Raw genomic sequence first — 14,816 nt, 5'->3', positions numbered from 1 at the left:
AGACTTAAGTTGAAGAAAGTAGGGAAAACCACTAGACCATTCAGGTATGACCTAAATCAAATCCCTTACAATTATATAGTGGAATTCACAAATTCAAGGGATAAGATCTGTTAGACAGAGTGCCTGAAAATCTATGGATGGAGGTTTGTGACATTGTACAGGAAGCAGTGATCAAGACCATCCCCAGGAAAAAGAAATGCAAAAAGGCAAAATGGTTGCCTGAGGAGGTCTTACAAATAGCTGAGAAAAGAAGTGAAGCAAAAGGCAAAGGACAAAAGGAAAGATATACCCATGTGACTCCAGAGTTCCAAAGAATAGCAAGGAGAGATAAGAAAGCCTTCTTCAACCATCAATGCAAAGAAATAGAGGAAAACAGTAGAATGGGAAAGACTAGAGATCTCTTCAAGAAAATTAGAGATACCAAGGGAACATTTCATGCAAAGATGGGCACAATAAAGGACAGAAATTGTATGGACCCAACAGAAGCAGAAGATATTAAGAAGAGGTGGCAAGAATACAAGGAAGAACTATACAAAAAAGATCTTCATGACCCAGATAATCATGATGGTGTGATCACTCACCTAGAGCCAGACATCCTGGAATGCGAAGTCAAGTGGGCATTAGGAAGCATCACTACAAACAAAGCTCGTGGAGGTGATGGAATTCCAGTTGAGCTATATCACATCCTAAAAGATGATGCTGTGAAAGTGCTGCACTCAATACGCCAGCAAATTCAATACTCAGCAATGGCCACAGGACTGGAAAAGGTCAGTTTTCATTCCAATCCCTAAGAAAGGCAATGCTGAAGAATGTTCAAACTACCACACAATTGCACTCATCTCACAGCTAGCAAAGTAATGCTCAAAACCTCCAAGCCAAGTTTCTGAACTGTGAACTTCCACATGTTAAAGCTGGATTTGGAAAAGGCAGAGGAACCAGAGATCAAAGTGCTAACATCTGTTGGATCTTTGAAAAAACAAGAAAGTTCCAAAAAAACATCTACTTCTGCTTTATTGACTAGACTAAAGCCTTTGACCATGTGGATTACAACAAAATGTGGAAAATTCTCAAAGATATGGGAATACTAGACCACCTTACCTGCCTCCTGAGAAATCTGTATGCAGGTCAAGAAGCAACAGTTAGTACCAGACATGGAAAAACAGATTGGTTCCAAATCGGGAAAGGAGTACTTCAAGGCTGTATATTGTGACCCTGCCACTCTTATGGCAGAAAGCGAAGAAGAACTAAAGAGCCTCTTGATAAAAGAGAAATAGCAAAGTGAACAAGTTGACTTAAAACTCAACACTAAAAAGCTAAGATCATGGCATCTGATCCCACCACATCATGGCCAATAGAGGGGGAAACAATTGAAACAGTGACAGACTTTATTTTCTTGGACTCCAAAATCACTGCAGATGGAGACTGCAGTCATGAAATTAAAAGACGCTTGCTCTTTGGATGAAAAGCTATGACCTACCTGGACAGCATATTAAAAAACAGAGACATTACTTTGCCAACAAAGTAATGTCAAAGCTATGTCCGTCTAGTCAAAGCTATGGTTTTTCAAGTAGTCATGTATGGATGTGACAGTTGGAGTATAAATATGAGCGCCGAAGAATTGGTGCTTCTGAACTGTGGTTTTGGAGAAGACTCTTGAGAGTCCCTTGGACTGCAAGGAGATGCAACCTATCAATCCTAAAAGAAATCAGTCCTGAATATTCATTGGAAGGAGTGATGCTGAAGCTGAAGCTCCAATACTTTGGCCACCTGATGTGAAGAACTGACTCATTGGAAAAGATCTTGATGCTGGGAAAAATTGAAGGCAGAAGAAGGGGATGACAGAGGATGAGATGGTTGGATGGCACTACTCAATGGACATGAGTTTGAGCAAGCTCCAGGAGTTTGTGATGGACAGGAAAGCCTGGACTGCTGCAGTCTATGGAGTCACAAAGAGTTGTACATGACTGAGCGACTGAACTAAACTGAGTTTCAGGGTAAGGCGTTTCTCACCCACCCAGCTGTAAACTTCACAAATGTCTTATTCTAGTAAATCACTTCTTACCTATCACTTTGATTCTCGCTGATTTCCTTTCTATATTGAGATGTAAAGATCAGTAGTACTGGAGCTCTTTAGGGCCCTGCTGAATAGTAACCAGTTTCAGTTTTGTTGCCTCTTTGCAGTCAAACTCTCCCATCCATCCTAAACACACAAATTCTGATCTGATTTCTTTCTTGATATTTTTCTCTCTCACTAAAACTTGCGTCTGGTGTCTTGCTCAATGTAAAGCTCTTCAGATTCATCCATACTGTTGTGTGTATGAGTGATTCATTTCCTATTATTGCTCAGTAGTATGCTTGGTTTTTCCTATGTACCTCAGTTGGAATATTGTTACCCTTTCTTCTTTGCTTCAGTCCAAGTTTACATACAGTCTGGTAAATATATATAATATGATATATTTATGTTTCAGTTGTTGGAGCTTTTAAGCAAATCAACTTTGATTGAAATATTAAATAATCCTATTCAACAAGAATCTGGAATACATGGTATGTCTAAAAAATAAAAAGAATGACATGTTACTCTCTAACTAAACACCTATTGCTATAAAAGAAGGCACTCATTCAACAAAATAAAGTCAATTATTTTCTTTGACTCTGATTCTACTGACTATAATTATGTCACATTTCTATTTAATTTGTATCAGGCCATAGATTTCTCAGATAGCTTTCTGTTTTTTCTGGAATTCAAATTATCTTCCATTTTTCCCACTTGCAGGATAAAGACAAGCTTTCAGTATCATCTCAGTTAGTGACTTTCTGTTAATTATTCATAATGGTACTAAATTTTAAGATTTCATTATCATACAAACATCCTCAAGATCTTGTTAAAATGGAAATTCTGATTCAATAGATCTGGAGTGGGGCCTGAGTCAAGAATTTCTGACAACACTTCTGCTCTGAGGCAGTATTATTTTGTGCAAGACTTTAATACATTCTGCATTTTTAAAGGCATGTTGGAGTGCTGCTTCCCTGAGATTACTCTCCATGGAGCCCTTGAGTAATTTCTACTTGGTTATCAGCTGTTGAACTCTATTGGATGTATGTCTCATTTTGCTGAAGTACATAATCCAGTTTTATTCAGAAAAATATAGATGTGATGCATAAATGATAACTTTTCTGTGTGTTCTCGCCTGTTTAAAATCTCTTTCTTTTTTCCTCTTGCACTTCATTGATAGATTGACTGTATACAGAATCATTAGGCTTTAAATAATTTTCTTTGAACATTTAAGATTTAGCCTAATATAGTAACAAAAAATAGAGATAAAAATTTGGTTCTGTATGTCTGCACTGTAAAATGTTAACCTGTCTGTGTCTTAGCTTCTCTACCTATACAATGAGGATGTTGATACCTATTTCATTCAGTCTTATAGAGAATTCATGATCACATAGTTTATAAACCTCTAGAGTGCAACCTGCATATAGAAACCACTAAATTAATTTCACCCATTCATTACTAAGCCTGGGTAGACTAAAATTAAACTTGTTGGCTTTTCTTTGTGGGTGATTTTTTTTCCCATTTATTTTAAAGCATTAGGCTCCATTCTTTATCTTGACACTTTGAAATTCCACTGCATTATTTTTCAAATGCTTTTTTGGTTCTTTTTTTTTTTTTTTCTTCATTGCCGAGTATGTTGCAAAATTTTTATTATGTTGCAAAATTTGTTTAGTCTTCAACTGACAGATATTTAGGTTTCCACATTTTAGCTGTTCTGTATACAACTACTCTAAACATACTCTTAACATTTTCTAAATTGAAGTATGGTTGATGTACAATGTTCTGATACTCTGACATTTTTGATGTAAATATAAACTAGTTATGTGGGGAATACAACTTGAAGTGGAACTGCTTGGTCAAAAAGATGCAAAACATTGTTAGAAATAGTTAAAAATACTTCCTGATGGGGTGTACTCAGGACCTGAGTGCCCCCAAGTGCCCCACAATTCTGCCAACACTTAGTGATGTCAGTGTATTTCATTTTAGTTATTCTAATGACTTTGTACTGGCAATTCTTTCTGGTTTGTATTTTCATCTTCCTAATGAATAATAATTTGAGCACATATTCATTCATGCCATTAGAGGTTCATTTACATTCCTTTAGCATAAAATTTTAATGAGCTTTTTTTTCTCTATTGATTGCAGCATTTTGTTTCTCAGATATATGCACTGTGAATATTTTATTCATCTGTATACTTCCTTTTCACTTATATCTTTTTCAGTAAGTAAATTTGTTTTTATTTTGATGAAGTTCAATTTTTTTTTAATCCACTTGTGTGCTGAGAAACTTTTTCCTTTCCTCAAGTTCAGACAATGTTATCCTATATAATTTTTTTTTAGAATCTTTATAGTTTCAGCTTTCAAATTTAGGTTTAAAGTATATTGCAAATAAAGATGTTTTACACTGTGGTAAGAATTAAGGTTCATTTTAGTTTTCATACAGATATCCATCCAGTCGTTCTATCCACATAAAGATATTTTTATATCACTGAAGTTCATTGATTTCTCTGATTAAAGTCAATTATGTTTTTAATTATGTTTAGGGCTATTACTGACCTCATCATTTTCCTTCACAATGTATTGATCTATTTTTATATAAATATAAGATCACTCCTAGGATATGTGGAACACTAAGCAAATATGTTCTGTAGGGTCTTAACTCAGGAAAAAAAAATTTCCTTAGAATTCTATTTAAAAAACCACTGGCTTGTGTTAAATGAATTATTCATAGATGATGACTTAGAATAATGGATAAAAATGCATTTATTTTTGTGTTAGTTTTCTAGGGTTACCATTACAAAGTACCACAAACTGAGTCACTTGAATCCAGAAATTGGTCATGTTAGAAGCTCCAGAGCTTAGAAGTCCCTGGTTAAGGTATCAGAGGGCTGATTCCTTCTATTGGCTGTGTAGAAGAAACTGTCCCTTGCCTCTCTTATAGCATCTGTTGGTTTGCTGGAAACCTTGGTGTGTAAACGTATTATCTCGATCTTTTTTTCATGTCTATATGACATTCTCTTTGTGTATATGTCTCAGTGTCCAAATTTTCTTTTTTCTTTTTTAATAAGAACACTAATCATATTGGATTAGGAACCCACTTTACTTCAGCATGACCTCATCTTAGCTAATAACATTTACAATGCTCTTATTTCCAAAGAGGTCACATTCTGAGGTACTAAAGGTTAGAACCTTGCTATCTGAGTTCAAGTTCTTACTGATGAAGCCAAATCCAGCCTCTGTACCCAAATATCAAATTAATTTTGAGACAGAGTTTGGGGTGAAATAGAAAAGAATACCTTTATTGCTCTGCCAGGCAAACAGGGTCACAGTGGGGTAATGTCCTCAAAAACTGTGTGTCCAAATTTGGAGAGGTTAGTGAGTAATGATTATAGTAATGGTTCAAAGAGGTCATGATCAGCTTGTGGACATTCTGCTCATTGGTTGCTGATGTGGTAAGTGGGAGTCAGAATCACCATGCTTCAGGTTCCAACAGGTCTGGGGTCTCTGTGTTTGTGAGCAGCATATCATTAATTTCTCCAACCTGGTAGGAGTTTCAGTATCTGTAAAACAGCTCAAACATATTGTTACATATATATGTATGTATGTATACCTGTTCACTAGAACTCAGACAAGGTCAAGGAGGCTGAATGAAGCCTATTTCCTATAACCAAGATGTGATGGTGCAGGAAGGAGGAACCCTTTCCAGGGCCCAAGAGTGGGCTCTTGTCTAACACTTAGAAATGAATTATCTAAGGAGACAAATGTGCTGACAAAGCAAAAGACTTCACTAGGAACTGGTGCCTGGGTGGAGAGCAGCAGCATAATGAACCCAGAAGAACTACTCTGTCACATGGCTTGCACACTCAGGTTTTATGGTAATAGAGTTAGTTTCTGGCTTGTCCCAGGCAAATCATTCTGACTCAGGGGCAGAGCTCCACCATGCCCCTTCCTGGTAGAGCATTCACTGCTCAGCCAAGATGGATTCCAGGGAAAAGGATTCTGGGAGGATGCTATGACATATAGACTGGTGTCTCATCTCTTCTTTTGACTTTGCTCAAGTTCTTTTGCTTGGTGGTAGATTGTTAGTTCTGAGTTCTTTACCAGGACCTCCTGTTGTGAGATGACTCATGCAGGTGGTTACTATCAGGCCTGGCCAGGGTGGGCAGCTTGGGTCTGTAGTTCCAAACCTTTCTGGTCACAGAAAGTTTTTTATGCCCAGGAGCTCCACAGGATCATGGAAGGTACTAATGAGTACTGTAGCTTGGATATTGCCTCTCAGCTCTGAAAAACTCTTCCAAAGAGATAAGAGAGGAGACGGGATATATAGGACTTTTGCTGAAGGAAAAACAAACATGTACTTGAGCATCAAAAGATTATTGCTAAGCATACAAAAATGAGACATCTCAAGTTAATAATTTTGGTGCCTTTCCAAGAGTCTGGAATCATTAAATTGATTACTTTGACAATGTATCTTAACTATCTAGGACCAATATTTGGTTTTTCTCTCTCTTGAATTCCCCTCATGGCACGTGGAGAGAATAGGGGACTGCACTGGCTGATGGCATCATGGCTTAATGTCAGGCTGCATTTTTTGCTTACTGATATGACAGGGGACATTTTTTATCCACAGTTGTTTTTTACCTTGACTTCACAGAGCCCTACTGTCACACTAAACATGGATACTTCCTCCAAATGATTATTCATAGTTGCATACAAGATTATACACACATAAATTAGTAAGCAACTCCACTCCTTTACACGTATCTCTCTCTCAGATATACACATCAACATACAAAATGAATAAGCATACTTTCACATTGCACAAAATATCCCTTCAGGTCTAAATATATATACTCTGCCTGCACACGTCCTCAGTCATGTCTGACTCTTTGTGACCCCATGGACTGTGGCCCTCCAATCTCCTCTGTACATGGAATTTTACAGGGAAAAATACTAGAGTGGGTTGCCATTTCCTACTCCAGGGGATCTACTCAACCCAGGGATTGAACCCATGTCTCTTGTGTCTTCTGCAATGCCAGGCAGATTCTTTACCACTATGCCATCTGGGAAGCCCATACATAATCTGACTAACAATAAATTAAAGTAATACAGATACATTTACACTCATGTAATCTCAACACATATTCTTTTATATGCATTCAAATCCCATGTCTTTGGATTTGTGTGTACATGGGAGAAAGGAGAATTAGGGGTTAATGCTACCAGCTTTAGTCTCCAGTCTCAGAGGAAGCCAGTGTGAGTAAGAGGCAGTGGGACCCAGGATGGGTTCAGAGAATTAGTGTCTGGGGGAAGGAAAAGGCTACACTTTCCTAGGTTTTTAAATAGGCTCTAGCAGGTGGTCTCTGTTAAAAGCTGATTTCCAGAAGCCATTTTAAACTACTCTGGTCACATTGGAGTTGATGAGTACCAAAGCGGATCTCAGTGCCCAGAGCCCCATTCATCTCTGTCCATCCCTGGGAGCAGCAGAACTCAGAGAGGCTGAAAGGAGCTAGAGGCATGGTGTGCACTGTGCAGAATGGCTGAACTCACTGGGGGCTCCAGATCCACAGACCATGACTGCTGATCTCCAGCCTGATATGGGAAGAAGACTTACAGCTTGTTCTGTGTCCTCCAGGGAGACTCTAGAAAAGTAGGAAGACTTCCTCCAAACACAGTCCCTCCAGGAAGGAGATTGGATCTGAACCCCATACCACTCCAGCTTTATTGTCCTTGGTCAGTCTTAGTTTAAATACCCCAATGTAGGAAAGCAGAGTGTAAATTTTTCTGAAGCTATTCCTTAGCAAGTTCTCAACTCATTTTAGTCTATCCGTTCAGGTTTGAACAACATGGATTAAACTGATACTTTTCCAAGTTAATGATACTGAAAGTATCAGGTTCATTAGGAACGGAGCAGGAAGTGCAGAGAGGAAAGAGAAGTGCCTCTCAAGGGCTCCCATTTGTCACCTCAGACTTGGGTAACAGGTCGGTTCTTTTCCTACAGTGTTCACCCAAGAAACAAAATCTGACAGTGAGAAGTCAGAGCCAATAGAATCACATGAGGAAGCTGAGAGGCATTGCTTATGAGGGAAATTTGATCTGTGAAAAGGTCATTAGAAAGTCTGGGAAATAGATGAATCAGAGGATAAAAACTGGCTTTTCAAAGTGGCTACAGTATATGAGTAGCTGAACCTTGGCTGAGAAGAGAGTCACCATCCCTAAACAAGTTTGTGCAACAGGTGAGTTATCTGTTAAGGCTCATGGGCAGAAGTCAGTAAAGATGCCATCCTAGAGAATGCAGCTTATACCCAGAGATGCCAGACAATCAATCAGAAACCTATTCTAAAGGCAACCAATCCAATGATATAGCAGGATTTCTGGTTTCAAATACAGATCTTTCTGTAATTCAGGATTGTAGACAACTGTATACAATTTCACCTGGTGGCTCAGATGGTAAAGAATCTGCCTGCAATGCAGAAGACCTGGGTTTGATCCTTGGGTTGGGAAGATCCCCTGGAGGAGGGCATGGCAACCCACTCCAGTATTCTTACCTGGACAATCTCCAAGGACAGAGGAGCCTGGCAGGCTACAGTCCATGGGGTTGCAAAGAGTCGGACATGACTTAGCGACTAAGCACTGCACAGCACATACAATTTCACAGGTTCCCTTTGTATCTGACTTTTTCATGACAGGCCAACAATCTCTGTTGTATCCTACCAGAGTAGTTTCTCCAATCAATCACTACCTACAGAGGCAGTGGTGTGAACCACCAAGATCATTGGTTGTGAGTTATGCATTTGGCACGGAATTATTGTGTAGTCTTTGATAAATCATGTAACTACCCTGAGCTCTATTTTCTTATTGTAAATAGAGATGCAAACTGTGTGTGAGAGAAATAATAAAGTGTAAAAGCGTATAGCGTTTCATCTACAAAAAATAGCAATGCCTTCTACAATTAATCAAAGCAATTAATACTCACTTTGATAAATTGCATTTTTAGTCAGGATCTTCGCCAGTGACCAGTGTGAGAGTGCGATGGCCCAAGCATTCTTCTCCAGGTGACCTTCAGTGTCAGTGACTATGTCCATACAGGTGGAGGGTGACACACAAGCAGTAAACAGAAGGGAAGGAGGGAGCCTCTAGCTCAAAGAGAATATATGACTGTTTGGGAAGGTCAGGCCAGGCAGATGGGGATAAAACAAAACCTAAGTGCCCAGATAATGTGTATGTATTTCTAAATTTTCTTTCTTTTTTAGTGATCTGTGATTTTGTTTTTAAACCTAAGCTATGATTAGATAATTTACAGATTTTGGGTAATTATATATCTCTTCTAGTTGAACCCTTCTAATGAGTAGTCAAAAGCACCTTTATCAATCACAGGTATACAGTGGTTCAACAGTTGTGTTACTGAACAGCGTCCTTGTTTGAAAGATAATCCCGAGTTATAACAGTCAGATTAGACCTTATAAAGAATTCACAAGCAAAGTTTGTAACATATTTTGTCTCAGTGAATTTAAAAGCTTCTGATCTTAAAGATCATCTATAAAATGTCAGTAGTGTTAAATGCTCTTTATTTGATGCTAAATATAAACCACACTAAAATGTCTTTCATTAAGTAAAAGGAAATTTTTACACAGAAAATTTTAATTAAATTGGCATGTGTGTGCACTCTGTTGCTTAGGCATGTTGGACTCTTTGAGACCCCATGGACTGCAGCCCACCTGTCTCCTCTATCTATGGGATTTCTCAGGCAAAATACTGCAGTGGATTGCCATTTCCTATTCCAGAGTATTTTCCCAACCCAGGGATTGAACCCCATGTCTCCTGCATCTCCTGCTTTGGCAGAGGATTCTTTACCACTGAGCCACTTGTTGCTGCTGCTGCTAAGTCACTTCAGTCATGTCTGACTCTGCTCGACCCCATAGGCGGCAGCCCACCAGGCACCACCATCCCTGGGATTCTCCAGGCAAGAACACTGGAGTGGTTGCCATTTCCTTCTCCAATACATGAAAGTGAAGTTGCTCAGTTGTGTCCGACTCTTCGTGACCCCAGGGACTGCAGCCTACCAGGCTCCTCTGTCCATGGGATTTTCCAGGCAAGAGTACTGGAGTGGGGTGCCATTGCCTTCTCCAACTGAGCCACCCAGGAAGCCCTTAAATTGGCACAATTTAATAAAACAAAAAGATAAAGTGAACACTATCAGTGTATCTTCAGCCCTTGCCTTGACAGGCTAATGAGCAGAACTTGAAATCAGGTGAAGCTTACTCTGTTCTATGAGACAGTGAAGGGATCTTCTCAATATTTATATTAATATAACCAGTTATAGAAATCTGAATATAAAATCAAAGTGAGTCTCCCATAGGGTTTGAGATAACATTCACCATTTCCCTGAAAAGCTTAGCATTCTTCAATCAAGTTCAATCATCTCTTTAGAAGGGGGAAAGAGTGATAATACTTGCTAAACCAGAATTACTATCAAAATTTGAAAATCTGATCATATTCATTCAGCCACAAGCCTGTCTGATTTACTCATTAGTATCTTTTTTCAGATGAGCTATCCTGTTTTCCCTCTCTCCCTTCATAATGCTAGCAGAGATCATTTTTGTTCCAGGGATGTATTTCTTGGAATTCACCAAGTACTCCATCAGCATCTCTCCCCAGGTGATGCCTTTGTTCTTGTTGGCATCTGTGTAAGACAACGCAACAGGCTGAACTGTCTTTCACCCAAGCAGATCATGGAGATTTGGCCTAGTCTTATGTTTGCCTCCCTTCTCAGTATGGCACTGGGCACACTTCTGAAGAAAAATCTTGTTCTTCTCAACATCACCCATATTTAAGTTGTTCTGTCTCCTCATGTGACCAAGAGGTTCCTGCTCACAAGCAGAACATCCTTCTAAGTCTCTCTATTGTCACCCTATCATAGATAGGAGTGTTTGTTTTGAGCAAACCTATAACTATTATCAGGCTTCCCAGGTGGCTCAGTGGTAAAGAATCTGCCTGCCAATGCAAGAGACGTGGGTTCAATCCCTGGGTCAGGAAGATTCCTTGGAGGAGGAAATGGCACCCTACTCCAGCATTCTTGTCTGGAAAATTCCATGGACAGAGGAACCTGGTGGGCCATAGTCCATATAGTCAGAAAGAGTTGGACACAACTGAACACTCGGATGGACCATAGCTATTATCAGAGCTTTGCTTTTGGCTCAGTGGTAAAGAATCCACCTGCCAGTGCAAGAGATATGAGTTTGATACCTGAGTCAGTAAGATCTCCTGGAGAAGGAAATAGTAACCCATTCCAGTACTCTTGCCTGGAAAATCCCATGGACAGAGGAGCCTGGCAGGTTACATTCTATGGGGTCCCAAAAAAGTTGTACATGACTTAGCAACTAAACAACAATAGCTATTATCTATGAAGGATGGTAAAGTTTTCAAGTTAGAGAACGATAAGGTCTGAGCCCCACTTCTTTAATAATGTTAAAAATCTAGAGAAGATCATAATTATTTTAGATCTTCCAGAAATCTTTTCTTTTCTTTTTTTTTTTTAACTACTGGATCTGGAATGAAACATTTGTCCATACCCAGAGTTGATTTGTTAAAGGGATTTTGAAAAGATACTCTTCTTGTCTATATACTTCTGTTATGAAGGAGGTAAGAGCTAATTCTTTCAAACAAAGGATAGGTCAACTGAGAGTAAATAGTGTGAGTGTGGTGGGTAAGAACCAGGTGAGTTTTTGTGTCACTTACTCTGAGTTAGGTAGTGTTCACATGTGGGATGAAACAGTAAGATTACCCCCATATAATGCTAGCAAATATTAGTAGAGAATGATGTTCACAAAGTCCTCCCCTGGCCAGCAGAGCAACCACAGTATGAGAAATGGACATAACTGTCTTATGCTCATGGTGTTCAAGAAGGGTGTTCTGTCAGGACATTTTAAGAAATGGTTGATTGGTTAATGACTCCATTGCTACTGAATAATGACCTTTATTTGTTAGTTTCTTCAGTCAGCATTGATTAAAGTCCTTTTCATCACAAAGCACAGGTTCTAGGAATAGAGCACGACTCAGGGATGACTTCATGAAATTTAACACTTAGGACAGGAATTGGAAAACTACAGCCTGCACCAGCTCCACTTTGCATCATGGTTTTGTGCATAAACTTTTGTTGGAGCACAGCCACACTCACAGGTTATATATCAACTATGACTGCTTTCATGCTACTCAGCTAAGCTGATTAGTTGTAACAGAGATTTTATGGCCCACAAAGCCTACAATATTGATGATTTGACCTTTTACAGAAAAAGTTTGATGATCCTACAACTAGGAAGAGCCATACACTAAATTCCTTACACAAACCGTACACAATTGTTCAATCAGATACCTTTGAGTCAAATCCTCATAGTAATTATTTTAGAGTCAAAACTAACTCAGTATCACTAAATAAACTGCTTAGGGGCTTTAAGCCAAAGAGTTTTCCAAACTGACTTCCTACCCTGAAAAGTGGCCCAAGTGTTGTATTGTTGCTGTTCTTTGAATTCTGACGTAGGAGGCTACAGCATGGAGCCTGTTTTTGTTTGTTTGTTTGTTTGTTTTTATAGAACTCTGCCTGTCTCATCTGGATGTCTGCCTGTGTGTATATCTGAATATTTCTGCAGAAGAAGAAAAGGAGATTCTCATGTAAAATACAAATTCATTGAGTCTGAATACCCACAACACTGGTCAGTCCAAGTGTGTATGAAGTCCAGAGAAAGACAGGGCACAGGGGGTCGAGACCTGACTCAACCTCTAACCAGCCTGGTGCCCTTGGCTAGTGTGCTCGTTGTATCTCCCAGAGACCAGCCCTGTCCTGGGAGAGGTCAGAGGGAAAGTACAGGCCAACCTCCCTCCTGGGGCCTAAGGAGATGCTGGGGTCCTTAGCTTTGGGAGTCTAAAACCTAACAGCAGGGAGATGGTGGGGTCCTCCGCATAGTTGTCGCCTGCATACTTGTCCCCCTTGAAGAAGCAGGAGCCCTTTTCCAGTGGGAAGGGCAAGGGCAGATCACTGCTCCCCACATCCACAGAGCCTGGGTCCCCAGGAATGGGTTCATTGGTGTGGTGTAGTGAATCAACTGCTTCCCTGAGGCAGGGCTTCCCAAGTGTGATGGAGGGATCTGTGAGAAAGGTTAAGTGAATTGGTTGTTGGTTATAAATCAAACAGAGGGAAAGAATTACTATGACATTATTTTCCAAGATAGTTTACCTTCAGCAGATTCTACTTTCAAAATTTATAAAATATTGTACTTGGAACAAGCATGTTCTGACCCTATTTTCAAGGACATAAATATGAAATAAAATGAAAGTTAGCAATGTATTATATTGCAAAATTTTATTTATTAAAATAGTTGAATTCATTGTAGCTTACCATTAAGCCCAGTTCTTCCATCCAAACGATTATAAATAATAATAATAATTTACTTTAATGCTATCACCTGCAAAGACTAGATCAGCTTTCCAATGGAGAAACATTAACCATCCTATGATGTTGACTTCACAGAATAGCTCTTCTCATCCTGTGTCCTTCATCCTGCTTGGGATCCCAGGATTGGAGAATTTCCAGTTTGGGGTTGCCTTTCCATTCTGTGCCATGTATGTTGTGGCTCTAGTCAGCAATATCACTCTCCTTCCTGGAATCCGAACTGATCCCACCTTGCATGAGCCCATGTACCTCTTTCTGGCCATGCTGGCTATCACTGACCTGGTCCTCTCCATTTCCACACAACCTAAAATGCTGGCCATATTCTGGTTTCACGATCATGAGATTGAATACCATGCCTGCCTCATCCAGTTGTTCTTCATCCATGCCTTTTCTTTGGTGGAGTCCGGATTGCTCATGGCTATGGCCTTGGACTGTTATGTGGCTGTCTGCTTCCCACTGCATCACTCTAGTATCCTGACCCCATCTGTTGTGGGTAAACTGGGGGGAGGTGTGATGATGAGAGGGCTGCTATGGGTGAGTCCTTTCTGCTTCTTGGTGTCCAGGATGCCCTTCTGCCCCAGTCGGATAATCCCCCAGTCATACTGTGAGCACATGGCTGTGCTGAAGTTGGTGTGTGCTGACACTAGAGTAAATCGTGCATATGGACTTTTTGTGGCCTTCTCTGTAGTTGGCTTTGATATTATCGTCATCAGTGTATCCTATGTAATAATTTTGAGAACTGTTCTGGGGTTACCCTCAGGTGAAGCCCGGCTCAAGGCTTTTGGCACATGTGCTTCCCATATCTGTGTCATCTTGGCTCTTTATATCCCAGCCCTCTTTACTTTTCTCACCCATCGCTTTGGGCATCATGTGCCCCGAGTAGTACATGTCATGTTTGCTATTCTCTATCTCCTGGTACCTCCCATGTTCAACCCCATCATCTATGGAATTAGAACCAAACAGATCAGGGACAGGGTTATTCAAGGATGTTCTAGAAAAGACTCCCAACTCAAAGCATAGGGTTTTTACCACCCCAAGGTCCCTACTGTTAAGGCATTGATGATATAAATGCATAACGTTTGCCAGGATGTCACAATTTTTTTTTTTCAAATTTACTGAGTTATAGTGAAGTTAAACTCATTCAGTCGTGTCCACATCTTTGCAACTCCATGGGCTGTAGCCTGCCAGGCTCCTCTGTCCATGGAATTCTCCAGTCAAGAATACTAGAGTGGGTTGCCATTTCCTTTTCCAGGGGATCTTCCTGATCCAGAGATTGAACCCGGGTCTCCTGTACTGTAAGCAGACTCTCTACCATCT

At 39.9% G+C, this 14,816-nt stretch overlaps 1 protein-coding gene and 1 pseudogene across 1 annotated transcript; one reads left to right on the top strand and one right to left on the bottom strand.

Annotated features, from left to right (window-relative positions):
• Window positions 1–10,575: 10,575 nt before the first annotated feature.
• On the bottom strand, window positions 10,576–10,881 carry LOC109569335 (cytochrome c-like; annotated as a pseudogene).
• Window positions 10,882–13,559: 2,678 nt separating this feature from the next.
• Window positions 13,560–14,519, top strand: LOC139187230 (olfactory receptor 52R1-like). Its single transcript, XM_070803245.1, has one exon. It carries the CDS (start codon window positions 13,560–13,562, stop codon window positions 14,517–14,519), a length of 960 nt encoding a protein of 319 aa, XP_070659346.1.
• Window positions 14,520–14,816: the final 297 nt, after the last annotated feature.

This window comes from Bos indicus, chromosome 15, assembly GCF_029378745.1.
Source record: "Bos indicus isolate NIAB-ARS_2022 breed Sahiwal x Tharparkar chromosome 15, NIAB-ARS_B.indTharparkar_mat_pri_1.0, whole genome shotgun sequence".
Lineage (NCBI taxonomy): Eukaryota > Metazoa > Chordata > Mammalia > Artiodactyla > Bovidae > Bos > Bos indicus.
Note: the sequence above shows the minus strand (reverse complement) of the source record. Positions and strands in the feature narration are given on the sequence as shown.

Coding starts and splice junctions, on each gene's coding strand:
- LOC139187230 (XM_070803245.1), top strand. CDS start 13,560: ATGATGTTGACTTCACAGAATAGCTCTTCTCATCCTGTGTCCTTCATC.